This window comes from Myotis daubentonii, chromosome 3 (assembly GCF_963259705.1).
Source record: "Myotis daubentonii chromosome 3, mMyoDau2.1, whole genome shotgun sequence".
In the NCBI taxonomy this organism is placed as follows: Eukaryota; Metazoa; Chordata; class Mammalia; order Chiroptera; family Vespertilionidae; genus Myotis; species Myotis daubentonii.
The window spans coordinates 31,188,612-31,216,113 of NC_081842.1; the positions used below are offsets into that span (position 1 = coordinate 31,188,612).

The 27,502-nt window shown below is 41.6% G+C and overlaps 1 protein-coding gene across 2 annotated transcripts; it reads right to left on the reverse strand.

Moving 5' to 3' along the window:
* Positions 1-421: 421 nt before the first annotated feature.
* On the reverse strand, positions 422-24,545 carry LRRC34 (leucine rich repeat containing 34). Of its 2 annotated transcripts, XM_059686991.1 has the most exons (10): positions 23,587-24,544; positions 22,753-22,871; positions 21,868-21,932; positions 20,796-20,879; positions 15,378-15,506; positions 11,993-12,088; positions 8,004-8,158; positions 3,423-3,578; positions 2,505-2,631; positions 422-749 (listed from the first exon to the last, which is right to left on the reverse strand). In XM_059686991.1, exons 1-10 carry the CDS (start codon positions 23,658-23,660, stop codon positions 546-548), a joined length of 1,209 nt encoding a protein of 402 aa, XP_059542974.1. In that variant the 5' UTR covers positions 23,661-24,544; the 3' UTR covers positions 422-545. The 2 variants fall into 2 exon arrangements, with proteins under 2 accessions (XP_059542974.1, XP_059542975.1); XM_059686992.1 differs by lacking the exon at positions 3,423-3,578 and having other exon boundaries at positions 23,587-24,545.
* Positions 24,546-27,502: the final 2,957 nt, after the last annotated feature.

Genomic DNA, 27,502 nt, shown 5'->3' on the forward strand with positions numbered 1-27,502 from the left:
AAGATAGAACTCCAAAAGAGAGCTGTCTTAAAAAGCTCACTGGTAGCACTGGCGTGTTTGGAAAGTATACTTTTATATGTATTTGTATATGTGTATATTTATACCTATTTGCCTGTATCTGTGAGATTGTATCAACACTCATCTGTAATACCCAAATAAGACATATAAAATGCTTTTCCACTCCTAAACCCCTTGGAATCCCCTGAGAATCTGCCACCTGAAACCTTTTTACCACTTCATGACAACCCAGAGTTAGCATACCTATAATGACCTTTTGTTGTATGCTATTTTACTACTTGGTTATATTTTCTTTACAAAAAGTTCCTTGATTTCTTTCTCTAGGGTATAAAAATTATAGTCTATTTTGTAAAATTTCCTTTTAAAAATTGCACTACTCAGTTTTTTCATATGGATAGTTTAATATAGCCATATCTTTTACATATTTGATAAAAGTAATTTGTCCTAATTTATGAAATGGGCAATAAAATGTTCATCTCTGTGAATATAATAAGTCAAATGTGTGAAAATTATTTTAGAGCTGTTTGTCATAGCTGTTGGCCTACTGGTACGAGACTGAAACCGGCATTAGATGAGTGGCTGAAAGCTTCTCCATAAGTTGGTGTCCAGTAGTAGTGCCTTTTAAGGCCATTGGAGACTTCTGAAAGATACACACGTCCATCCACCTCATACGGCTGCACATCGGTATCGTCTGGTCTTAAACGGCCCATTTCAATTAAGTTTGAATATGCCTAATATTTTTAAGAAAAGAAAAACTATATCATTAAGAAAATAGTTTATTCATTTTACAGTACTTAAATTGGCTGTGCTAATTTGCAGTTTATAATAAAATATTCTGAATAACATTGCTGAATTTTTATACTTTCTAGGTATTATAATGAGGTTTTTATTCATTTCATTTCACACAATGAAATTAAAATTATAACTCCTAGAGTTACCAATTCTCTGTACACCACTTTTGTGGGCTGAAAAGTCCCATGGTCAAAAATGTCAAGTCCCACAGAGGTTCTTAAATGAAGGAGGAAGGCTATTGTATATGTCCTTAAAGATCTGATGATAACCAGGGATCCATTTCTCAGAAAAATTAAGCATAGATTTTATCTTATAACTATATGGAGTTCATGAACTTGCTGAAACTAATCTACAGATTTAGGCTAAGAGAGATAATCCCCATATTATTAGATGCTGGCCTGGCTGGCTGCCTAATTATATCTTCATTGTAGAAATTACTTTGCATATTGCTTATGGATCATTGGTATCTGTGTAAGGGTGTTATACAAGCGTGTTAAACTGGTTTATCAGTAAGGCTGCAATTATAGAGAAAGGCAAAATTTAGACAGTAAAAGATTTTCAAGTCTAGCTTCATTCTGCTTTAGCTTGTCATTATTAGTTGTAAACTCAACTTAGCTTCTAGTATGTGATCTTTATATTCATACTAGAGGCCCGGTACATAAAATTCATGCACAAGAGGGGGGTTTTTTAGTATCCCTCAGCCCAGCCTGCACCCTCTCCAATTTGGGACCCCTTGGAGGATGTCTGACGCTGGTTTAGGCCCGATACTAGTCAGACATCCCTCTCACAATCAGGGACTGCTGGCTCCTCACCGCTTGCCTGCCAGTCTGATCCACCCCTAACCACTCCCCTGCCAGCCTGATGGACGCCTAACAGCTACTCTGCCGGCCTGATCGTCCACATCTGCTGTCCCCTGCTGGCCATCTTGTGGTGACCACCTCGTGGTGACCATCTTGTGATGACATGAGGGCGGCCATCTTGTGATGATGTTGCATGACGTCACCTAGGCTTTTATTATATAGGATGTAGCACTTGATATCTTGCTATTTCAATCAAACTTTCCAGTAGCTAATTTTTAGGACTTAATGTTAAAATTTATCAAAACTTGTAGCGCCTCACTCTACTTTGTAATCATTCCTAATGCTCTTGTAAACAATGTAAAAAATTCTCTCTCTCTCTATATATATATATATATTAAAAAAAAAGGAAATACGCAAATTAGGCCAGGACACCATAATGGGTCACGACCAGACAGGAGGAGGTTGCGCACGCAGGTGAGGAGGCCCAGAGCAAAGACAGAGATGGAGACAGACGGGGCTTGCAAGCTGCTGCGACCCGGCTCGGGCGGCCCCCCAGTGCTGGAGCGGACGGGGACAGGAGGGCTGGCCCATAGCCTCCGTGGCCAAGCGCAGGCCTGGAGAGGAGAGGGCGGGCCCACCTTCTGCAGAAGTAGCACGGCTCCCTCCTGCTCCCATGGGCACCGGGGGCGGTTTGCTTCCACCTCCCGCAGAAGCTGCAGGGCTCCCGTGGCAGCGGCACCGCTCCTGGCACCGCGCTGCGGTTCCCGCCGGCTCCTGGGGAAGCGGCGGGCGGCCTACTGCATGTGATATCGCACAATGGGCTACTAGTAAGTAAATAATATCTGATGTCATAGAGAAGACCCTAGAAAATACCTTCAGTAAGAAAAAACTTACCACACATGTAGCCTCATCAAAGTTGTTTCCCCAAATGTAGATATTAGAGAGCGTGGGATTTGTTTTCATTGACTCTGAAAGTGCAACCAGTCCTTCTCCCTGTATGTTGTTGCTGACTATTGACAACCTGTGAAAAAACAAAAATAACCTGGAAACTGGTATTTCCACAAAAAAGAGAATGCCTAAGTTAGCAATATTTATTACAAACAGGTTATTTTGTAGTCTCAGCATTATTCTTAAATATGTTTACTGTAGTAGTCAAAATACTATGTATTTCCTCAGATCCAAGAAACTTAGTTTTCTGCTTGTATGCTTCATGCATCTAGTAGAGTAGCCTACATTGTGGAAATCGTTTTATATTATTCAGTAAATGTTTGGGGGTGGATTACAGATATATCTTTGAAGATAAAAGTCATCCAAGTAATACTTTCTTTTTTTCTATTCTCACCTGAGAATATTTTTTTCCATTTTTTTCCCCTTTTAGAGAGAGTGCAAATGGAGGGAGGGAGAAAGGGAGAGAGACACTGATGTAAGAAAGACACACTGATTGGTTGTCTCCCATACTGCACTCGCCCTCACCGGGGCAGGGATTGAATCTGAAATCCTTTGGTGACCAGTCTGACACACTAACCACTGAGCAACACCAGCAAGGGCAGTAATACTTTCTTTGACTCATTCTTCATTTTAGAATTCAGGTTAAATAATGTAAGCAATAAGAATATTCTTATTCATTTTAAGCAATCATAACTAGAATAAAACAATCTAATTTTTAAAAGTACTTTTGAAAATTAGAAATTGAAATGTTTACTGCACACTTAATATTATGACAGTTTAGGAAATTAGTATCATGAATCTTAAGAGTTAAGTGGTTTGATGTTACATTTAAGTTTTCTGTTATAAAATACAAACCATACTAACGCTTTAAGGCTCCTGTTGTGTGAAGCAAGAGTTTCACTGAGACTATTTGCTCCTGCATTTTCTATTCTGTTAAAAGAAAGATCTATTACTTCCAGGGTAGTGTTGCTTTTCAGTACATCAGCCAAAAACACCATTCCATCATGAGTTATTTTATTGCTGGGAAAGGAAAAATATGTAGTTACTAGTGAGTGGCCTGGTGCACGAATTTGTGCACATTGACATTAATTAGAAGAAATATTTTAATATCACTATTCACTCTTTATAATAGAAGTGTCAACCAAATTCACGATATACAATGACAGATAAAAACACACGTGTGCAATTGGCCCTAGCAAGAGCTTTATATGTATCACACATGCATGAGTCAACTTAGCCTTTTATATATCCTATATAATAAAAGCCTGATATGCTAAGTGTCCAGTCATCGGTCGTCTGTTCAACCAATCAAAGCATAATATGCTAATGATATGCTAAGGCCACTCAACCGCTCACTATGATGTGCACTGACCACCAGGGGGCAGACGCTCTGACCAGTAGATTAGCTTGCTACTGGGGTCCGGCTGATCAGGACTGAGCAAGATGGACCAGACACACCCTGGAGCCCTCCCGCATTCCTCTCCGGCCCCGATCATGCACTGGTGGGGTCCCTTGGCCTGGCCTGTGCCCTCTTGCAATCCAGGCTGAGGAACCCCCTCCCCACAAGTGAACGAATTTCATGCACTGGGCCTCAAGTATAGAATAAACTTGCTTAATTAGACCTGCTTTCGAATGGAGCTGAACTTTTCCCAACCCAGTGAAGCACCCCAACTTCTCTTTCAGGTAATTGTCAGCAACACAGCAGTAAATATCAACACGAAACACATTATTATTGTAGATCATGCAGGGAGAACGAAGGGTAAAATATTTAACGGCAGCAGTGTTTGACTATATTCTGTGCAGTGAGAAAACCTGAAGTCATTTTCAAGTTCCATCATTTCTTCTTTTCAGTCAAGTTTCTAAACTTTCTAAATCTCCGTTTTCTGGCTAATGAAAAGAAAATAGGATTCTACCGAGTCTCCTATCTGCCTGCTCCAGGACTTCTGTGAGGATCAAATGAGATGAGGCACGGGAAAACGCTTCACAGACATTTGGTTAAAGTGTAAAATGTCTGCACCTGGCTATAAAGCAAATTGTGTTCCTGGGGTGAAGAAACTCCAAGGAGGCTAGTCACTAGGAAGAGGAAGCCGGGCGATGCTACATGATGTCATTACCTGGTGCCCACAGCAACCATTTCTGGGCTGGGCTGGGCTGTGGGCTGCATTTGTGCCATGGGGTCTCAGCAGCGTTTGCTACGATTTGATGGGGTGTCACTCCGGGGTGGTTGTGGGGCCTGTGTCCTACTTCGGGGAAGCCGAGTGTTGGTTTGTGGGCACCAGATCCATAGTGCTGTTTATTGTTTTTTTTTTTTAATATATTTTTTATTGATGAAGATATTACATATGTGTCCTTGTTCCCACGTTACCCTCTACCCCCCCCCCTCCCGCTCATGCCCTCACCCCCCCATTGTCCGTGTCCATTGGTTAGGCCTATATGCTTGCATATAAGTCCTTTGGTTGATCTTTCCCCCTTACCCCTACCCTCCCCTACCTTCCCTCCAAGGCCCAACAGTCCAATCAATGCCTCTCCATCTCTGGATCAGCCCTTGTTCATCAGTTTATGTTGTTCGTTATATTCCAAAAATGAGTGAGATCCTGTGGTATTTATCCGCTCTCCAGTTCCATCCATGCTGTGGCAAATGGTAAGAGTTCCTTTTTCTTCTTCCTCTTCTTAAAGAATACCTTTCAGCATTTCATATAATACTGGTTTGGTGGTGATGAACTCCTTTAGCTTTTTCTTATCCGTGAAGCTCTTTATCTGACCTTCTATTCTGAATGATAGCTTTGCTGGATAAAGTAATCTTGGTTGCAGGTTCTTGCTATTCATCACTTTGAATATTTCTTGCCACTCCCTTCTGGCCTGCATGGTTTCTGTTGAGAAATCAGCTGACAGTCGTATGGGTACTCCCTTGTAGGTAACTGACTGTCTTTCTCTTGCTGCTTTTAAGATTCTCTCTTTATCTTTTGCTCTTGGCATTTTAATTATGATGTGTCTTGGTGTGGTCCTCTTTGGATTCCTTTTGTTTGGGGTTCTCTGCGCTTCCTGGACTTGTAAGTCCATTTCTTTCACCAGGTAGGGGAAGTTTTCTGTCATTATTTCTTCAAAAAGGTTTTCAATATCTTGCCCTCTCTCTCCTTCTGGTACCCCTATAATTCTGATGTTGGTACGCTTGAAGTTGTCCCAGAGGCTCCTTACACTATCTTCATATTTTTGGAATCTCTTTTCTTTTTTCTTTTTCAGTTGGGTATTTTTTGTTTCTTTGTATTTCAGATCTTTGACTTGATTCTTGGGATCCTCTTGTCTGCTGTTGGATCTCTGTAAATTATTCTTTATTTCAGTCAGTGTATGCTTAATTTCTAGTTGGTCCTTTTTCATGTCCTCCATGGTCTCACTATACTTATTGAGGGATTCATTAAATTTATCGGCGGTTTCCATAAAATTCTTGAAAAACCTTATAAACGTGGCCTTGAACTCTATATCCAGTCGTTTGCTTTCCTCCATTTCTGCCATTTGTGACCTGTTTCTTTGTCTCCGCATTTTGGCTGCTTCCGTGTTGATAGAGTGGCTCTGCGCGCCAGGTGTCCTGTAGGGCCCAGTGGCTCAGCCTCCCCAGTTACCTGAGGTGGACACTCTTGGTGCACTCTTGGTGCCTTGGTTGTTGTAGGATCACTGGGAGGAATTGACCTCCAGGCCAATTGTCTGTGAGAATCAGCTGTGTCTGAAGTGGGAGAACTTCTGTGCTGAAGACACCCTTCAGGGGCAAGACTTGCTTCAGTGGGGCTTTGGTGCTTACTGAGTCTGCTCCCTGAGTGTGTCCCTTATGGATCTGAGGAGTTGCAATCTGGATGGTCCCCCTCTGACCACTGGGTGCAGTGGCTCCTGGATCTAAGGAGGTGCTAAATCAGCCTCTGCCCGAGGCCACACAGCAGGAGCCACAAAGAGGCTCAGCTGTGAAGCAATGCAAGCCGCTGCGGGGCCTTGGGCCTTCTCTTGGAAGTTCCGGGTCTGCCTGGCTGGGCTGTAGTTAGGTACATTCACATGCAAAAGCCTCTGCCGCAGCCTGGGTGGGGCACGGTCTCAGGGAATCAAAGGGCGGAGGAAGCAGCTATGGTGATTCTCCGCCCAGCCCTAAGGAGTCCCGCGTCTCAGTGACCCGATAATTACTGCAAGCACCTCTGAGGGAAAGCCTCCCTCAAGTTCACCCGCTGCCCGACCATCCAGCTTCTCCCCGTATGAGTCCTGGGTCCCCAGAGACTTCCTGGAACCGGAGTTCAGAGCAGTCGGGAGCTTGTGATTCAAAAAGACAGCCGCGTCCTCAGGTGCCACCTGCTTTCTGTGCGCGCGCGAGCCGCCGTACCTCTGCACTTCACCTCCGCAGCTTCTCTGGCTCTCAGTGTGCTTTTCTTTCCTTCTAGTTGTAGAATTTACACTCAGCCAGCCTTCCTGTTGTTCTGGATGATGTCCGCTCTGTCCTTTGCGGTATTTTTCAATTGTTGTGGGAGGCGGCAATTTCCCGGTGTTTATCTATGCCACCATCTTAGTTTCTCCTAGTGCTGTTTATTGTTAAATGGCCTGTCGCTAGGGAGAGGAAGCCAGGTGTTGTTATGTGACATCATTACCCGGCGCCCATAGCCATTTCCAGGCTGGGCTGGGCTGGGCTGGGCTGGGGGCTGCATTTTGCGCCATGGGGTCTCGGCAGTGTTGGCTGCGATTTGGTGGGCTGTTGCTCTGGTGTCCACAGTGCCATTTCTCTGTAAATGTCTTGCGTTGAGTGTCTGCCCCCTGGTGGTCAGTGCACATCGTAGCCACCGGTTGGACAGTCAGACACTTAGCATATTAGCCTTTTATATAGAGAGATATTTGAAAATATGAAGTATTATTTTTTAAAATATATTTCTATTGATTTCAGAGAGGAAGGGAGAGGGAGAGATAGATACATCAATGATGAGAGAGAATTATTGATCGGCTGCCCCCTGCATGCCCCCTACTGGGAGTTGAGCCCATAACCCAGGCATGTGCCCTTAACTGAAATCAAACCCATGACCCTTCAGTCCGCAGGCCGATGCTCTATCCACTGAGCCAAACCGGCTAGGGCTGAAATATTATTTTATTCATAGAACATAGTTAAAAACTTACAGAGTGATAAACACTACTTTCTATTTCTCTAAATATTTATTTTACTCAATTTCCAAAATTAAATGAAAATTTGCCATAAAATGTTGCTTCCATTCTGATTTTCATAATTAAGTTGCTCACTTAAATTATTAGGTGATTAATATCAGCATAAACTAAATAAATTCTAAGGCTTAGAATAAAAAGTTGACAACAGTGGTTATGTTTTCTAATCTTTGGAATTAGTGTCTAACAAAATATACTATATACTATGAATGTTGACATAGATTATGCCCATGACTTGAATTACTTACTGTATAAATTATCACCTACCAGCTGACATCAAGGTAGCGCAGGCTTCTGTTCAGATAAAGTGCATCACATAACTGTTTTAGGCCAGAATTTTTCACATTATGCTTACTCATGTGTAGTGTAATAAGACTGTGATTTTCCTTTAACATGTGGCCTAGATGAACTGTGGACTCTTCCTAAAAAATAGATAAAATCTATTTTTCTAAAGTATAATTTTGAAGCAGTGGATGTTTGTTACGAACATATACTAAAAATGATCTTTTTTTTTTTTTTTGCCATAAATGATCCTTTTTACTTTCTCTGCCACAAATGATATCTTTACTGTCTTAGAAACAGGTAGCAGGCACTTGCAAAATGCAATAACTAAATGATGTAAAAGAGGCTAGTTAAAAAAAACATAATAATCACTAAGAAAAAGAATCATTCCAGAAGGAAAAAAATCAAACCAACTGGTCTTATGATGTAGTGAGCATATTAACTCCCTTACTGCCATCCACTCAAGTTTCTAAACTGTTCCTGACCCTCCATATATTCCTAAACTTTGTTCTTGATCGCCTCTTAATAGTAGACAAGATATAAAGACATTTCTTAGTCTCCACTCTATTTTAAAAATACACCCATTTTAACCGACTGATATATCCGATTCCTCCCTTTTATAATCATCCCAAATGTCTAAATACCATATATCTTAATCTTGTTTTCTTGTCACTGGAAGAGTTTTTTAAAAATGTATTTTTATTGATTTCAGAGAGGAAGGGAAAGGGGGAGGGAGGGAAAGAGGGAGGGAGGGGGAGAGAGAGAAAGAGAGAGAGAGAGAGAGAGAGAAACATCAACGATGGGAGAGAATTATTGATCAGCTACCAGCTACCCCTGCACATCCCCCACTGGGGACAGAGCCTGCAACCTGGGCATGTGCCCTGACCGGGAATCAAACTGTGACCTCTTGGTTCATAGGTCAAGGCTCAACCACATTGGCCAGGCTGGAAGACTTTTTTTTTTTTTTTAATATATTTTATTTATTTTTTACAGAGAGAAAGGGAGAGGGACAGAGAGTTTGAAACATCGATTAGAGAGAAACATCGATCAGCTGCCTCCTGCACACACCCCACTGGAGATGTGCCCGCAACCACAGTACAGCCCTTGACCGGAATCGAACCTGGGACCCTTCAGTCCGCAGGCCGACACTCTATCCACTGAGCCAAACTGGTTAGAGCTGGAAGACTTTTTTTTAATTCCAAAATATAGCTGCTCCCAGGCAAAAGGTATACTTCAATGAGGATTTGAATACCAAGCATTTCAAATTTTTAACAGAATCAAAATGTATCTTAAAATGAATGGACCCAAGTATTTTCTGGTCCTCTTGAATGATTGTTGTATTTTAGTAAGTTTTATAGTCACTAAAAATGCTGACCACAAATATGATAACTATGCTTTAATTATGTAAATGTGCATTAAGAAAAACTTTAAAAGTTAAATGGAACCACACAGCAATAGCACATGAGCTTTATAATAAAATTTCCAAATGCTAGCTTTACCTTTTACTAGCTATATGACGGCAAATTATTTCATCTGAGTCTGTTTCCTTTTCTGTTAAATGGGTGATATTATACTTCCCACCAAAATTAAATAAAGTACCTGCACAAAGTAAGTTCTAGAGAAAACTGCAAAGCATTTATTCCTTCAATATTCTGTAATCCTGTGTCTGGTATGCTTATATTATTGTTTTGACAATGAAAAGATATACCCAAGGGGAAGCTGTAGTTACCATCCTAAGAAATGCAAACTGACCCCCCAGGGCAGCAGTTGCCAACCTTTCGGACCACAGGTTGGCGACCGCTGCCCTAGGGAGTCCAGTGTTGCTGTGTGTGCTGCCTGGAATGGAGGACATATAAAAACACATTTGTGTTGGACATCTTGATTGCATTTTTAGGTCAAGGAGTTTCAAAGAGAGGAGTAATGTCAGAAATAGTAAAGGTTGTTTGTTTGTTTTTTAGCCCCATTTACTAAGTTTGTGACTTAATTTGCCTAGGGTGGCACCTGGCATAGATATTTGTCTAAGCTCCCCAGATAGTGAACAGTAAAATCCTTAAGTGAAATCAGTTTGCAGGTTGACATTTTGGAACTGCAACGTGTGAGGCCCACAAGCCATTTAAGAGGAGAGCAGTGCTCAGTGAGAGAGGAAGAGAAAGCAGAGTGTAGCTGACTGCCCAGAAGCTCCAGACTGAGAATAAGGGCCTGGGCTTTTAATTACTCTTTTGGGGTGGATTGGGGAGTAATGAGGCCACTCAAGATAATATGATTTCATAGAGTTTAACGTTTATTTCCTTGGGACCTTTAATCCAGAAAATGTTTAGCCTTCAGATGTGTCATGCCCTGAATCAGAGAACCTTCCCAGCTACCTCTCGTCCCTCTGTATTGGTTTTGCTGCCCTTCCACATGCTCCCAAGGTCCCCTAACCATAACACCCTCCAAACTTGTTGATCTCATCCCATGTAGACGAAAGCTCCCTGAAGACAAGGGCTGAGTGTATGTCTGACTTCTTATTCTAGCATCCAGCGTTGTGTCTGGTTTATGGTTACATTCAAATGTTTATTTTTAAAGGTGACTTTAAAATATATTTGTATTGATTTCAGAGAGGGAGAGGGAAATAGAAACATCAATGATGAGAGAATAATTGATGAGCTGCCTCCTGCATGCCCCCTACTGGGGATGGATCCCGTAACTCAGGCATGTGATCCAACTGGGAATCGAACTGTGACCTCCATCTGGTTCATAGGTCGATGCTCAACCACTGAGGACACCAGCCTGGCAAATGTTTATAATGAATGAATGAATCGCCAGTGAAGCAGCTCACTGAATGCTTACTTTGAGTCAGATACTTTGCTGGTCTTTTAAAGAAGGGTGCTTGTATTTGAGGATTCTGTGTTTGTTGAACAGATTAGATTTATGTACGTGAAGCAATTAACATGTAAAATTCCAAAAATTTTGATACAGGAAAGTGCAGAAATGATTCAAAGGGAGAGATCTATGCAAAGTATGCAAAAACACGAATATTAAAAATATTTTAAGAATATAGTTAATTCTCACCCGGCCGGCGTGGCTCAGTGGTTGAGTGTCAACCTATGAACCAGGAGGTCGCAGTTCAGTTCCCAGTCAAGGCACATGCCCAAGTTGAGGGCTTGATCCCCAGTGTAGGGCATGCTGGAGGCAGCTGATCAATGATTTTCTCTAATCATTGATGTTTCTATCCCTCCCTCTCCCTTTCTCTTTGAAATCAATAAAAAAATATATATATATATATTTAAAATATAGTTAATTCTCAATGACTCATACTAATGGGGAACAATGACATAGATAATTTAAAGACTAGACAAAGTACTTTGAAAATTTTTTTAGTAGATATTCTGTTTTTGTTTAGACCAATAATAACATGAGTTCTTGTTCACTACTTTTTTTACAACTGACAAGAAAGAAAAACCACCTAAAAGAATGTTAAGGGGCAAGAAGCCTTGACAGTAGGACCACATTGTGTGTCTCCAGCATGCGGCTTACCTACAGGAGCAAGTCCAGACTTCCCAGACTGCTATGCACACGCATTCTGCCATGATTACTCATGACTTTAAAGATGTAATGGTTCAGTCACCGCAATATAACAAAAACAAACAGTAAAACAGTTCTCACCCACCTTATAGTCCAGCCTTTAAAACTTTCATCTTTTATTCTTTCATTGTAACTACTTTGCCCCTCACAGGTTTACTCACTGAGAATTTGAGTTTATGAGAAGAAAAAAAAATTATATGTTTGCTGCCTAAATAAGCAACATTTAAAACATATTTAGCTTTAAGACTCATATCAAGAAGTAATAATTTTCCTTTAAAAGATTTTTTTTATAAATAGTTTACATTCTAGAAATACAATGCATTTGTGAACCTTGACATAACATTCAGTAAGCAGTACCTTCATTTCATTCACATGTGGTAATATTAATTACTGTTACTTGGGATACATACCTGCTCACCATACAGTATAGGTCGGTTTAGGTTTATTGCTTTAATTGTCTGGTTCTGAGTTAGGACTGTAGCAAATGCTATCACACTTTGCATTCCCTAAAAACAGATAAATTCTTTAAGGAAACTGACAAAATATATAAATTAACCTCCCTATAAATAAATATTTCAAGATTGGTAATCTGATAAATGAAAATTGTGTGGCTTAAAAATGTTTAAGTATTTCCTACTCCTTGAATTATAGATTGACCAAATTCAGAAATGAACTGTTATGCTCTTTTTTCCCTGCCCTGACACCTATTGATAACATGCATGGGGAGTTTCAGTCTCCGAGAATCGGCTAGGGTGTTTGCCTCTAGGTTTGCTCCTAAGCCCTCAGATACACATGTGAATCCCGGCTAGGGCTCTGTATGACTGAGAATACCTATCCTGTGCCAGCATTCTTTTATAGTCATACTTTAAGTGTACGTGGCAGGAAAGGGTTACTCATCACATTTCCACCGCTCCCACAGGCCTCCCTCTCTACCTTATTGGGTCGGTCTAATCCTCCCCATCTCAGTGATGGTACCGCCACACACACCCAGCTATTTTGCCATAAAATCTGTGCTTCCTTTCACTCCACCAGTCCTCTTACCCTCCCATCCAGTTAATCAGTAAGTCTTACAGATTCTACCTCTAAAAAATGTCTCAGATTAGGGAACCTCTGTGGCCACCACCCTACCCCCATCTTTGTCCTCTTCGATCGCCCACGTGGACAACTGCAATAACTTCCTATGTGGTCACTGGGTTTCCTCTTGCCACCCTCTCATTCTTCACAGAGAAACCAGAATGATCTTTTGAAAGCACCAATCAGATCATGTCACCCCTCAACTTAAGGCCTTTCCATGACTGGCATCCTATATAATAAAAGGGTAATATGCAAATTGACCCTAACAGCAGAACAACTGGGAATGACTGGTCACTATGACACACACTGACTACCAGGGGGCAGATGCTCAATGCAGGAGCTGCCCCCTGGTGGTCAGTGTGCTCCCACAGTGGGGGCTCTGCTCAGCCACAAGCCAGGCTGACGGCTGCCAGTACAGCGGTGGTGGTGGGAGCCTCTTCTGCCTCCTCAGCAGCGCTAAGGATGTCTGACTGCAGCTTAGGTCTGCTCCCTGCTGGCAAGTGGACATCCCCTGAGGGCTCCTGGGCTGACTGCCAGTTTAGACCTGATCCCCTGGGGAGCAGGCCTAAGCCAACAGGTGGACATCCCCCGAGGGGTTCCAGACTGCGAGAGGGGACAGGCCAGGCTGAGGGACCCCCCGAGTGCACAAATTTTTGTGCACCGGCCTCTAGTTTATAATAAAATCTCCCCTGCTTCCCATGACCCACATTTACAACCCACACAACCTTTGTTGAAACTGGCCCCTATAAACCTCTCCACCTTCACTGTGAGGCACTCTTTAAACTCCTGTCCAGCCACTGTCTTTTCAGTTCTTAAAACCTGCCAGAATTCATATTTCATTATTCAGGTTTCTCCCTCATGATTTTACCATCAATCTGAACATCAGTTTTAGTATTATTTCTTATCCTCACCCAAGGACATGCTTAGAGAGAGGAAGGAAGAGAAAGAAACATCAATTAGTTGTCTTCCATACTCCCCCAACCGGGGACCGAACCCAAAACTCAGGTATGTGCCCTGACCTGGAATCAAACTGCAACCTTTTGGTGCATAGAATGACGCTCAACCAACTGAGCCATTCTGGCTGGGCAGTTTTACTATTTACCTAACATTTTTCCATGAAATCAACTCTTTCACTTTATTTTAAAACTCTGAATCACTCCCAGCTGAGCTGGCTCAGTGGTTGAGTGTCCACCTATAAACCAGGAGTTCACAGTTCAATTCCTGGTCAGAGCACATGCCTAGGTTGTGGGCTCAATCCCCGCCAGCCTGGCTTGTGGCGTGAGCCAATTAATGATTTTCTCTCATCATTGATGTTTCTAACTCTCTCCCTCTCCCTTCCTCAATGATATCAATAAAAATATACTCAAAAAACACACCTTTGTATCACTACTGTAAATGGAAAACCATAATCCCTTGAAATAAATAGAAAGCATCTGCAGAACATGTACATAAGGATTAAAATTACCTCAACCTGTAGCAGTAATACTGCCTCCACCACACATGGAGAAGTGCTAGCAGAGTCTCTATATTGGACCCCTCGCCTGGAATGTTCTGCCATAGACCTCTCCGAGGCAGTTTTTCCTCGTCTTTCCTGACTCCTAAATGTTACTTCCTCAGGTCTTAGGCAACCGTCTATCATGCGAATTACCTCCTCCCCATTATAAACAGTACTTGGCCATCTTCATAGCACCTTTCTCTATTTGTTTATTGATATTTTCCCAACTAAATATAGGCTTTATGAAAGAAGGCAGAGACCACATTCGATGCACGCTTGTATCCTTGGAAGCTAGGATTGTGACTGTTACGTGTAGAGGGTATAAATTGAATTAATGCTTCTCCCAGAGCCAGACTGGCATCTACTACTTTTTAAAGCTCCAGAACCTATTAGTCCTAGGAGCCTCCTGGGCCATCTTATTGTTTTTGTGTCCCAGTAATTTTCATTAATCTGTACAACAGGTTCCCAACATTAGGCCTCCAGGTCTGAAAGCATGTTGAGAAAATGAAGTCTGGAATTTGAAGACATGCAAAACCCACACACCTCATCATCAGGCCAGTGGAAAGCCCAGAGCAGTTTTTGGCATCATTTTAGGTCTTTTTAAAAATATATATATTTTTATTGATTTTAGAGAGGAAGGAAGAGGGAGAGAGAGTTAGCAACATCAATGATGAGAGAGAATCACTGATTGGCTGCCTCCTGCACACCCCCCACTGGGGATCGTGCCCGCAACCCCGGCATGTGCCCTTGACCGGAATCAAACCTGGGACCCTTCAGTCTGCAGGCCAACACTCTATCCATCGAGCCAAACCGGCTAGGGTTCATTTTAGGTTTTTAGGCTACAACTATTCACTTCAAAATGTTTTCAAAAGTAAAAAATTTGTATCATACTAATAAAGTAGTATTTGTTTAATTAAAATGAATACAGTCTTTTTCTTTTAAAATCCCACACAGGTTAAGGTTTTAGATGGAAATTTAAGAAGATTTTTATTATACTGGAAATTTTTCTGTAATGTCATTTACAACAATCTGATTTATTAAGTAAGCACTATTATGCCTAGGTTTTCTGTTTTTGGTTTTTTTTTCTTAAAGCAGCCTTTTCTCTGATATTGACATTAGGGGCAAGTCTAACCATTCATAATGCTGTCATTTAGCTGCTCTCTATGCTGGTTTCCAGGGAAAAGGATCCATTATCGGGGTGATTTTCTCATAACCAATTTACTCACCAGATCAGTGTCACCCAGATCTAACTTCTCTAAGGATGAATTAATTTGTAGCATTGCAGCAAAACACATTCCACCTTTATTTTCAACTTTGTTTCCAGTCATTCTTAGGTATTTCAGAGTTGTATTTTTCTGAAAAGGGAAACAGTCAAAACTTGGTTAAGTTTTTAATCCACAGAAATTCAGAGTATATGAGTTAGGTGACTATTTTACTATTTGCAGGCTCATCAATTATTCATGGGATAGAATTGGATAGTCTTTAAGGGTGACATTCAATTTCCCATAATAGATAAAATGTAGTTTAATAGTAGCTCAGTAGAAAGAATACCCAGGAAACAGATGCTAAACAATAACCACTAAATAAAGCAGACTTTTAATAAACTTTCTTTTCCTTGGAAAATCTATAAATTTATCTTCTAACAACATTATACCATTTTTTTTTATTGAGGTGAAATTTACATAACACAAAATTAACCATTTAAAAGTGTACAATTCACTGATTTTTAGTATATTCACAGTCATCACCGCTAGCTGGTTGCAAAACATTTTCGTCAGTCACCCCCAAAGGAAACCCGGTGCCCATTAAGCAATCAGTTCACTTTTAAAGATCTAGTTCTCAGACATTCTCAAAGTTTAATTCCTTCTCTCAGTCTACTTTTTGGATAACTTTCACAAAGAAAGTTACAGACATTTCATTGTCCTAATGAATATTAGGACATGTAAGTGCAAATAATTGTCTTTAAAACTAATTCAAACTCACCACCTTTATTTAACACTCGAGGCCCAGTGCATGGATTCATGCACCAGTGGGGTCCCTCAGCCTGGCCTGTGCCCTCTCGCAATCCGGGACCCCTCGGGGGATGTGGGACTGCCGGGATCAGGCCGAAACCTGTAGTCCGACATCCCCTGAGATATGCAGCATTGTGGAAGCAGCAGGCGGTGGGGAGGCCCAAGCTCCGGCGGTTACTGCGCCACTCCCGCTCATCCTGCCCACTACAGTAGCGCTGCCACAGAGGTGAGAGAGGTGATCAGTTGAGCGGAGCTCCCTCTGTGGGAGCTCACTGACCATTGGGGGCAGCTCCTGTGTTGAACATCTGCCCCCTGGTGGTCAGTGTTCATCATAATGACCAGTTGAACGGTCGAACGGTCGCTTAGGGTTTTATATATATAGATTGTACTGAAGGTTCTACACAGGGCCATCAGGCAAGAAGAAACTAAAAAGGCATCCAAATTGGAAAAGAAGTAAAACTATCTCTGTTTGCATATGAAATTATCTTATATGTAGAAAATCTTAAGGAAGCCACACAAAAAGGAAAAATCTGTTAGAACTAATAAACTTCAGCAAGACTGCAGGACACAAGGTCAATATATACACTGAGTGGCCAGATTATTATGACCACCCCATCAGTACTTCGTTGGGCCACCTTTTGCCTTCAATACTGCGGCAATTCTTCTTGGCATTGACTCCACAAGATGTTGAAAGGTGATGTGAGGAATCTGACACCATGCCTGATGAATAGCACTGTCCAGTTCTGTGAGATTTGGTGGTTGTGGAACCAGCTGCCTGATGGCTCTTTTAACTTCGTCCCACAAATGCTCAATTGGATTGAGATCTGGTGATTGTGGGGGCCACCTAAGCAAGATAAAGTCTCCCTCATGTTCTTGAAACCACTCCTGCACAATACGAGCACCATGGCATGGCCATTGTCTTGTTGGAAGAAGCCATCTCCATTGGGATACGCCATCAACATGATAGGATGAACTTGATCAGCAACGATACTTAGGTATGTTGTGCTATTCAGGCGTTATTCCACATGAATTAAAGGGCCCAAATCATGCCAGGAAAACATGCCCCAAACCATAACACTACCCCCACCAGCTTGAAGGGTTGTACTCATGCATGTGGGGTGCATGCTTTTATGCTGTTTCTGCCAAATTCTCATTCTGCCATCTGCATGATGGAATTGGAAACATGATTCATTGGACCACATGACTTTTTCCAATGCTCGACTGTCCAATCCTTGTGTTCCTGTGCGAATTGGAGACGTGTTATCTTGGTAACTGCAGATAGCAAAGGTGTTTGAATAGGTCTTCAGCTTCCATATTCCATATGATGCAGTGTATGACTAATTTGCCTACAAACGTCAGATGGTCACAATAATCTGGCCACTCAGTGTAAAAAATCGATTGTATTTTTATACATGAGCAATGACAAATCAAAAAATTAAATTAAGAAAATTCCAGTTACAATAATATCAAAAAGTATAAAACATTAGGAGTACATTTAACAAAAGAAGGTCAAGACTTGCACATTGGAAACTATAAAGCATCACTGAAAGAAATTAAAGACCCAAATAAACAGAAACTCTCCATATTCAGGGACCAGAAGACTTAATATCATTACGATGGCAATACTCCCCAAGCTGATTGTAAGATTTAAAACAATTCCTCTCAAAATCCCAGGTGCTTTTCTTGCAGAAATTGATGAACTGATCTTAAAATTCATATGGAAATACAAGGAACCCAGAAGAGCTGCATGATCTTGAAAAAAGAACAAAGGACTCACACTTCTTGACTTCAAAACTTACTACAGGATTCTCACAGCCAGTTGGCCTGGAGGTCAAATCCCCCCCAAGTGTTACCTACAACAATCAAGGCTTAACTATAAGTCTTCGAACAAAGACCACTAGGGGGTACACCAAGGAAGCATAACAAAATGCGGAGACAAAGAAACAGGACAAAATTGTCAATGGAAGATATAGAGTTCAGAACCACACTTTTAAGGTCTCTCAAGAACTGTTTAGAAGCTGCCGATAAACTTAATGAGATCTACACGAAAACTAATAAGACCCTCGATCTTATATTGGGGAACCAACTAGAAATTAAGTACACACGGACTGAAATAACGAATATTATACAGACGCCCGACAGCAGACCAGAGGAGCGCAAGAATCAAGTCAATGATTTGAAATGCGAGGAAGCAAAAAACACCCAACCGGAAAAGCAAAATGAAAAAAGAATCCAAAAATGCGAGGATAGTGTAAGGAGCCTCTGGGACAGCTTCAAGCGTACCAACATCAGAATTATAGGGGTGCCAGAAGATGAGAGAGAGCAAGATATTGAAAACCTATTTGAAGAAATAATGACAGAAAACTTCCCCCACCTGGTGAAAGAAATGGACTTACAGGTCCAAGAAGCGCAGAGAACCCCAAACAAAAGGAATCCAAAGAGGACCACACCAAGACACATCATAATTAAAATGCCAAGAGCAAAAGATAAAGAAAGAATCTTAAAAGCAGCAAGAGAAAGAAACTCAGTTACCTACAAGGGGATACCCATACGACTGTCAGCTGATTTCTCAACAGAAACTTTGCAGGCCAGAAGGGAGTGGCAAGAAATATTCAAAGTGATGAATACCAAGAACCTACAACCAAGATTACTTTATCCAGCAAAGCTATCATTCAGAATTGAAGGTCAGATAAAGAGCTTCACAGATAAGGAAAAGCTAAAGGAGTTCATCACCACCAAACCAGGATTATATGAAATGCTGAAAGGTATCCTTTAAGAAGAGGAAGAGGAAGAAAAAGGTAAAGATACAAATTATGAACAACAAATATGCATCTATCAACAAGTGAATCTAAGAATCAAGTGAATAAATAATCTGATGAACAGAATGAACTGTTGATTATAATTGAATCAGGGACATAGAAAGGGAATGGACTGACTATTCTTGGGGGGGAAAGGGGTGTGGGAGATGTGGGAAGAGACTGGACAAAAATTGTGCACCTATGGATGAGGACAGTGGGTGGGGAGTGAGGGCGGAGGGTGGGGCGGGAACTGGGAGGAGGGGAGTTATGGGGGGAAAAAAAAAGAGGAACAAATGTAATAATCTGAACAATAAAGATTTAATTTAAAAAAAAAAAAACTTACTACAACACTACAGTAGCTGTGATAGTGTGGGACTGGCACAAAGACAGGCATATATAGATTAAAAGAATAGAACGGAGAGCACAGAAATAAACCCTCACATTTATAGTCAACTGATTATCCACAAGGGTGTCAAGACAATTAAAAGGAGGAAGAATAGTCTTAACAAATGGCATTGGGACAACTGGATACACCCACAGGTAAAAGAATGAAGTTAGGCTTCTAGCTCAAATCATATACAAAAATTAACTCAAAATGGATCAAAGAGCTAAATCATAAAACTGTTAGAAGAAAATAATTGTAAATCTTCGTGACTATAATACCAAAAGCACAAACAACAAGAGAAAAAATAGATAAACTTAACTTTATTAAAATTTAAAAATGTTGTGTTTCAAAGGACATCATTAAGGAAGTAAAATTAAGGAAGCCTGCAGAATGAGAAAATAGTTGCAAAATACACATTTGATAAAGGACTTTATCCAGAATATAAAAAAACTTATAATTCAAAAGGACAAATAATTCAGTTTTAAAATGAGCAAAGAATTTAAAGATATTTCTCCAAAGAATATATGTAAATGGCTAAAAAGCACATGTAAAGATGTTCCACATCACTACTTACTAGAGAAATGTAAATCAAAACAACCACAAAACTTCTTCATACTCACTAGGATGGCTAAAAAAAAAAAAAAATAGTACCAAATGCTGGTGAGGCCATGAAAAATTGGAAAACTCATTTATTGTTAGTGAGATTGTAAAAAGGGACAAATCATTTTGGAAAAAGGTTTAGCAGTTCCTCAAAATATTAAACAGTTACCAAATGACCCACAAATTCCACTCCTAGGTATATAGCCATGAAAAATAAAAACCTATGTGCTCACAAAAACGTGTAAATAGTCATAGTAACATTATTCATTAGAGACAAAAAGTGGATACCCAAATGTTCATTAACAGCTGGATGAACAAAATGTGATATGCCGATACAATGAAATATTCTTTGGCAATAAAAAGGATGAACCTTGAAAACATTACGCCAATCACAAAAGGCCACAAATTGAATGATTCGTATACATGAAATGTCCAGAACAGGCAATCTATTGGTATAGATGGAAAGAGGGGTAGTGGCCGGTGAGTGGGAGAGAAGCACAGAGAGGGGTTACTAATGGGTACAGGCCTTCTTTTGGGGGATGACAATGCTCGGCAAGCACTAATTATGGTGATGGTTGCCCAACTCTGTGACTGTATTTAAAAAAACACTAAACTGAACACTTTAAAAGGGTAAATTTTATGTATGTGAACTATATTTTAAGCTTCCTTTAAAAATGAGTTCAAAAGTGCTCAGATAATGTTCATATTTTAATAAATTGAAGTGTAATAAAAATATACATTCCCACAATATTAAAATAATATAAATTCACATTCACATTTGATTCTGTTAGTTCTAAGATATCAGAAGTTAAAATTCCCAAATGCAATGTTAGGTACATAAATACTTACAAGTAGTGCTTTAGCAATCAGCTCTCCACCTTTGGGCCCAATATCATTAAACATAAGATTTAAGTAAATGAGACTGTGTTGTTTCTATAATAAGGAGAGAAAAGAAACGGTTAAACATGTATTATTAAAAATCAATAATGTGTGAGCTGCTTTATTTAAGTAACAGTGTTTATGAAACAGAAAATCTTTATAAACCAGAAAATCTGAAAGTCTAGCAAAAGAAACTACGATTAAGGGGGGAAAAAATCACTATTCTTATTTAAACATAAATATAATTGCAACATAGATGAAAGAAAAGGACTATCTTCAGTTTTGACCAATGATTCAAAGTATGAATGTGCTTTGTATATTTAACCGTAGTGTACAAGTTTGTAAAAGATGACTCAGCAGCTCCAGTTACCAGCTCTACTGAAACCAAATGCACAAATGGATTTTCAATATATTTTAAGTGTTGTAAATATATCACCGTCAGGACTTGACATTTTGCAGAACTAGCATTTTGTGGGTGTGCCATTAGACTTAGAGGTTTCGCTAAAGTGGAACTAAGAATGCCTTGAAGATTTTGTTGCATTTTTATTTGTGATTGCTGAGAATAACATGGTTTCTTCATTTTTTTAATCTTCACCTCTGCATTTACATTGTGCACCATTTCATGGGTATGAGAATTTTAAGATCATTTTAAACTCATTAAAAGTGCTTTTAGAAGATGAGGTTGGGATAAGTAGTTACAAAATTAAAAAGCCAATATAAGGAAGAAATTAAAAAAAGATATATACAGCTTTAAACAGTTTATTTTCACTGACAATACAGACAAACGTCTCTTTGCTGGTCTTCTGAGGCTAAAACAAGGCCTTTTCTTTAAGTACAACCTCTCTGATTAGTGGATCACACTGTCTTTCTTACATAAAATGCAACCATAATGCAGAATTTCAGTTTGGGTGTCTCCAAAGTGAATCTGCAATAAAGGGTTAACTTAGCATGCTCAAACCCTGCACATTCCAAAGAAAGGAGTGGTTCTTAACTGACCCCTGAAAGAAAAAAAAAGACAAAACATTTTGTAGTAGAATAATACCTGAAGCAGTTTTGCAGCATAGTATAAACCAGCATCACTTATGAGGTTATATCTAACATCCAAACCTGAAGAACACAGAGGAATAGAAGCTGATGTTCCTTATAATGGATTCTTAAAAGCAGGAAAATAAAAGCACGGGCAACCTAACTGGTTTGGCTCAGTGGATAGAGAGTTGGCTTGTGGACAGAAGGGTCCGAGGTTCAATTCTGGTCAAGCACATGTCCTCGGTTGCTGGCTCGATCCCCAGTAGGGAGAGTACAGGAGGCAGCCAATCAATGATTCTCCCTTATCACTGATGTTTCTCTGTTTCCTTATCCCTTTCTCTCTTAAATCAATAAAAATATATTTTAAAAAATAAAGCTCTGTCTTGAAAATTTGCTTAAAAATTTTTGTTTTTGTTTAAAAATTTTTAAAAAGCAGGGGCAAAGATTCTTAAGGAGGCCATAATTATATTAATACCAGAGGCCCGGTGCACAAAATTTGTGCACGGGGCGGGGGTGTCCCTCAGCCCAGCCTGCACCCTCTCCAATCTGGGACCCCTTGGGGGATGTCCAACTGCTGGTTTAGGCCCTGAGGAATTGGGCCTAAACCGGCAGTCAGACATCCCCCTTGCAATCCAGGACCACTGGCTCCTCATCACTCACCTGCCTGCCTGCCTAATGCCCCCAACTGCCCTCCCCTGCCGGCCTGATCACCCCTACCCCCCTGCCAGCCTGATCTCACCCTTAACTGCTCTCCCCTGCTGGCCTGATTGCCCCTAACTGCCTCTGCCTTGGCCCCTACCACCATGGCTTTGTCCAGAAGAAAGTCAGATGTCCGGAAGATGGCCGTCCACCCGGTCTAATTAGCATATTACCCTTGTATTAGTATAGGTATGGACCATACCATTAATATATGGATTCTTCTCTAAAATTTTAGAAAGAATTAAAAAATCTTCATTTGTTAGTCTTTCCACTGGCATTGAGTGATTGTTACCAGCGAGGTTTAATGTGATTCCTCCCGATCTGTTAAAATACAAATAAAGTCAGTAACGAAATAAAAGGATTTTAGTCTTCATGTGTAAATAGTAACTTCATGGATAGCATTTATCAGAACCAAATATGTACAGCAATATAGATTTACATCAAGTCACTTAAAACTACTAAATATTCCACAGATTTTGCTAAGCACATTAACAAATACTATATAACCTAATTTTTCTCTCTCTCACACACAAAAGTATCCCCACTTGGTATGTAATGACATTGAAGACTCAATGATTTGTATAACGACCAGCAAATAGGAGTTAAGGACAAACCTGGAAACCCAGAGTTGGAGATTGCTGGTCTAGTGCTCTTCCCAGTATACTCCACTGTCTCCAAGACCACTAACAGTGACAATCAACTACTTCTCTACCTCAAGACCTACTCACAGTGACAATCAACTACTTCTCTACCTCAAGACCTACTCACAGTGACCATCAGCTACTTCTCTACCTCAAGACCTACTAACAGTGACAATCAACTACTTCTCTACCTCAAGACCTACTCACAGTGACCATCAACTACTTCTCTACCTCAAGATCTACTAACAGTGATAATCAGCTACTCTGAATCAAAAGACATGCCCATTTTACCAAGCACTTGCAAATGGCTTTGAAATCACTCAGTATTCCAGGATTTTCACACAGATGAATATCACAGAATATTATTGATATAATCAAGTATTTTTCTTCCTTACCCCTTTTTGATTTCTTCATCCACTCCTTTGAGTTTTTGCAATATAAAATCATTAACTTTCTGTGAATTTTCCATACATAGATAAGTATAAAGTTGCCAGAGGCTGTCAATAGGTCCTGGAGCTTTTGAGAAATAAATGCATTATCATTACCCTTCATCACATGTTAATTACCCCCGAGTCCCTCCTTCTCCGCAAATTGCACTTCTTCCAAAGATATGAATGTGTATGTACAGAGTCAGGTGGGGAAGAAAAGGAGACAGAATTAACAGAAAAAGAGGAGAGAAACCGAAGTTAGGAACCAGAGAGAATAAAAATGCTGTTTGGAGAACAAGGTCCACAGAAGCACCCACTGAGGGTGGGCAGACACTAACTTGGAAGTGACATAAAAGGAGAATTTACCTCCATATGTAGCTGGCCTGGTAGCTGAGGAAATAATGCCAGAGAAATTAAATATTTTGTCCAAAACTCATGCAGTTAATAAGGGCAGAGTACAGAATCAAACTGATTCCAAAGTTTCTTTTCCACCCTGCGACAGTGGGTTAAGGCAACCCTAGGTTTCTTATAATGGCTTCATATAAAGACAGTTTTAACCGAGAATCTACATTCAAAAGGGATCTGATTTATCACCAAGTCCCTTAAGCTGCAAGGGATACCCTCACCATACTCCGTGGGAGTTGATGGCATCTTGGAACACAGCTCTATTGCTTCTTCCTAACACTGCGTTGAGGCCACAATCATAGAATGAAGCTCTTCACGCTCCCTGCCTTGGAGCTCCCACAAAAAGGGGCCCGAGAAGAGCACCCAGTCACCCTCCCAGAGACCGTAAAAGCAAAGCCTCAGACCGACAGGAACACCTGCCTTCAGGACAACCTATCGTGCAAAGGGCAGACCGGCCGCAGGACTTGGGGTCCCCTCCCGCCCGCGTTTGGTGGTGCCCCAAAGCTCCCGCCACCGCTGGGGCTACCGGGGCACGCTCCCGCTACGCCGCCCCCCCCCCCGCGCCCTTCCACACCCCCCATACCCCTTCCACACCCCCACACCCCCTTCCCCCCCTCAACCCCCTTCCACACTCCCCTTCCATACCCCCTCACCCCCCTTCCCCACCCCCACCGCGGAGCCTGCTCGGTGTAATCAGGGGTGCCACCCCGCAGTCCGGGCTCCCACGCTTTTTGCGCGTTTCGGGCGACAAAGGACACCCTATTTCTTATTGCTACCGAAGGCCTGGGCCCGGTCCCAAGTAGGATTAGCGATCTGAGTGGGGGGCGGAGCTGGGTAGGGGTTCCTGGGCCAGGGGGCCTTCTGCGAGCCCGGCTCCATGCTCCTCTCTCGCGGCGGGCTGTAGCCGCGACGTTGTCATGACGACCGCACGCATGCGCCCTGGTCACGGCGTGCTGCGTGGTGCCGGGATCGGGAGCGCGTGCAGGGAGAAGCCGCAGGACCCCGAGCGCCCCGCGCCTGGGATCCCCCACCATTACTCACGTGGGCCGGGAGGCCTGGCTGCACAGGCAGTGGCTGCCCATGCTGTGCAGGCTCCATGGTCACCATATCTGGGTCCAGATCACGCCCTTCTCCTCCCAGGGGTTAATGTCACACCGAGGCTGGGTTCCCAGCAACTTTGCAGGGACCAGTTTTCCAGGTTTAGGAGGCACTGCTGCTGGGCTGGGCCGGGACTACAAAGATGATTATGACACAGTCGCCTCCCTGAAGTGTGCACACACCTGCGGAGGCCACGTGCAGAAGGAGCTGGTAGCAGCAGCACGGAGAGGGCGCGAAGCTAAGCGAGCATAAAGGGGCATTGCAGATCCATCTTTGAGAGTTGGGGAGAATCAGGGAGGGCTTCCTGGAGGAGGTGATGTCCTGCCTGGTGGAGTGAACCTGCTAGAGGGCGGAACTGCTTGGTGTGTGCTGGAGGAGCGCAGGTACATGGGGTTGCCTAGAAGAGCACCGAGAGTAAGGGGGCAGGCAGAACTGATCCGGGTGGAGTCCTGTGCACCCTCAGAAGCACAGCTGTTGGCGAATGGATTTGACACATGGCAGGAAAAATGAGGTCTGAAGCAGCTGCAGTGACCCAGGAGAAATAATAAGGCCTCAGCTGAGACTGGACTTGGGGGGATGAGGAGAAAGGGACAAAACCCAGAAATAGTTACAGGGTGACATAATCAGAATTTAGTACTTGAATATCGAGGGAGAAGAGGAAGGAGAGAAGGGGTGGCCTTCTGTTTGGGGTTGCTATGGACTCAGAAGGAAGTCCAAGGCCCTGACCAAGACCCTGGAGCCAGACAGAGACCCTCCAAGTGAAACCAGGCTGTTTATAAGCACAGTTCAAAGGTGAAAAACAAAATGCCTGAATCCTCTCTCCCCCATGCTGTCCCACCAGGCAAGTCCAAACAGTGCTCTGCTGCCAAGAAATTGTTGTGCCGGACAAGGCAGGGGTCTCTTGAAACCCTGTTGCCCACAGAATTGAAACATCACCTGAAATACCATTTCTTCAGGTTAACCATGATGATGATAGAAAACAGACAATTATGTGTTCACTTACCCTATGTGCTACCAACAAAGTTGACAGGTGGCTTGAAATACCAAAGTATGAGTGCAGGTTCAGCACCTGCCTTCCCCTATGCCTCCCTTAAAGTGTTTTGAGCTAAGAAGATACAGGAACGGAAAGAGAGGTGGAGGATTAATTAATTGCTGCTCCATTGGGGAGAGAGGGATGGTCTTCCAAGGAAGCAAGAAATGCAGAATCAGATTCTTGTTTTAGAGAGTAACTGATAAACAGGGTCAGAACAGAATAAACAGAAAAGAGCTGTTTTAACTAAACAACTTACAGCACTATTCTCCTTAGCTAGCTGCCTCAGCAAAACAAAAACAGTATTTACACAAAAATACAGCTTGCAGTGTCAAAATGCATACTAAACAGATGGTCGAAAAGACACTGATCACATATACAACCTAGTTCCATCAGTATATTTCTCATGACTCCTCATGAAATGATTTCCAGATAAAGGAGGGATGTAGTTGGGTGGGAGGGGGAGATGAAGTCCTCCCCTTGAGAAGCACTGAGGGGTAGGGAGGTGGGGGAGATGTTGCTGAGCTAGTTTGAAGGAAACCTAAGTGGATTCATTGGGTACTTCTGCGTTAAGAACCCAGAGTATAAGTCTAACTCGAATCTGAGATTTCTAGACGGCAGAACCAAAGAGAATATATGAGGGTATGGAGTCCCCTGGCTTCAGTAAAAGGCAGCATTTACGTGTCTCTGGTACCCTATAGTAGGAAAATTTAGTAGGTATATCTTTATATAAGTAATTTAATGCACATGTCTTGGACTATAATTTTGTAGACGATTCAGAAATATTTTTTCAAATGATTGTTTCTTTTATTGTAATTCTACTTAGAAAGCCAATGGCATGGTATTTAATTATGGTAATAGGGTCTAGGCACGGTGTTTCCTGATAATATGGAGATTGAACTCAAAGGATCTGGGGGAATCTTTAACATATTCATTAGCTATTTTCACAGCTAACAGATGGCCTAACCAAGGTGCCAGCAAGCGCTGGAACAGAATAAATGCTTGGTTTGATTTTCTGACAAGTATCTGAAATACTGACTCCCGGTGTTGTTCATGCATGAATGTTTAGGTACTGAATATGCAGATGGAAAATGAGTGTTTTGTTATTTTAAAATGATTTTGGCCCATGGATAAAAGAGTATGTTGCATGAAAAGTGTACATTCTTATTTTCTGATGCGATGAGAAAATATGTCAGTGATTCATAGTGAAATAGTGCCCCAAACTTTCCTGCTCATGATACAAATAACATTTTGAAAAACCCAAATTTAAAACCAGAAGAAAAAGAAAGGCTTGCTCAATGAGTTACTAGATCGATAGTTTGATGGTAGCGGGAAGGGACTGAGGGTGAA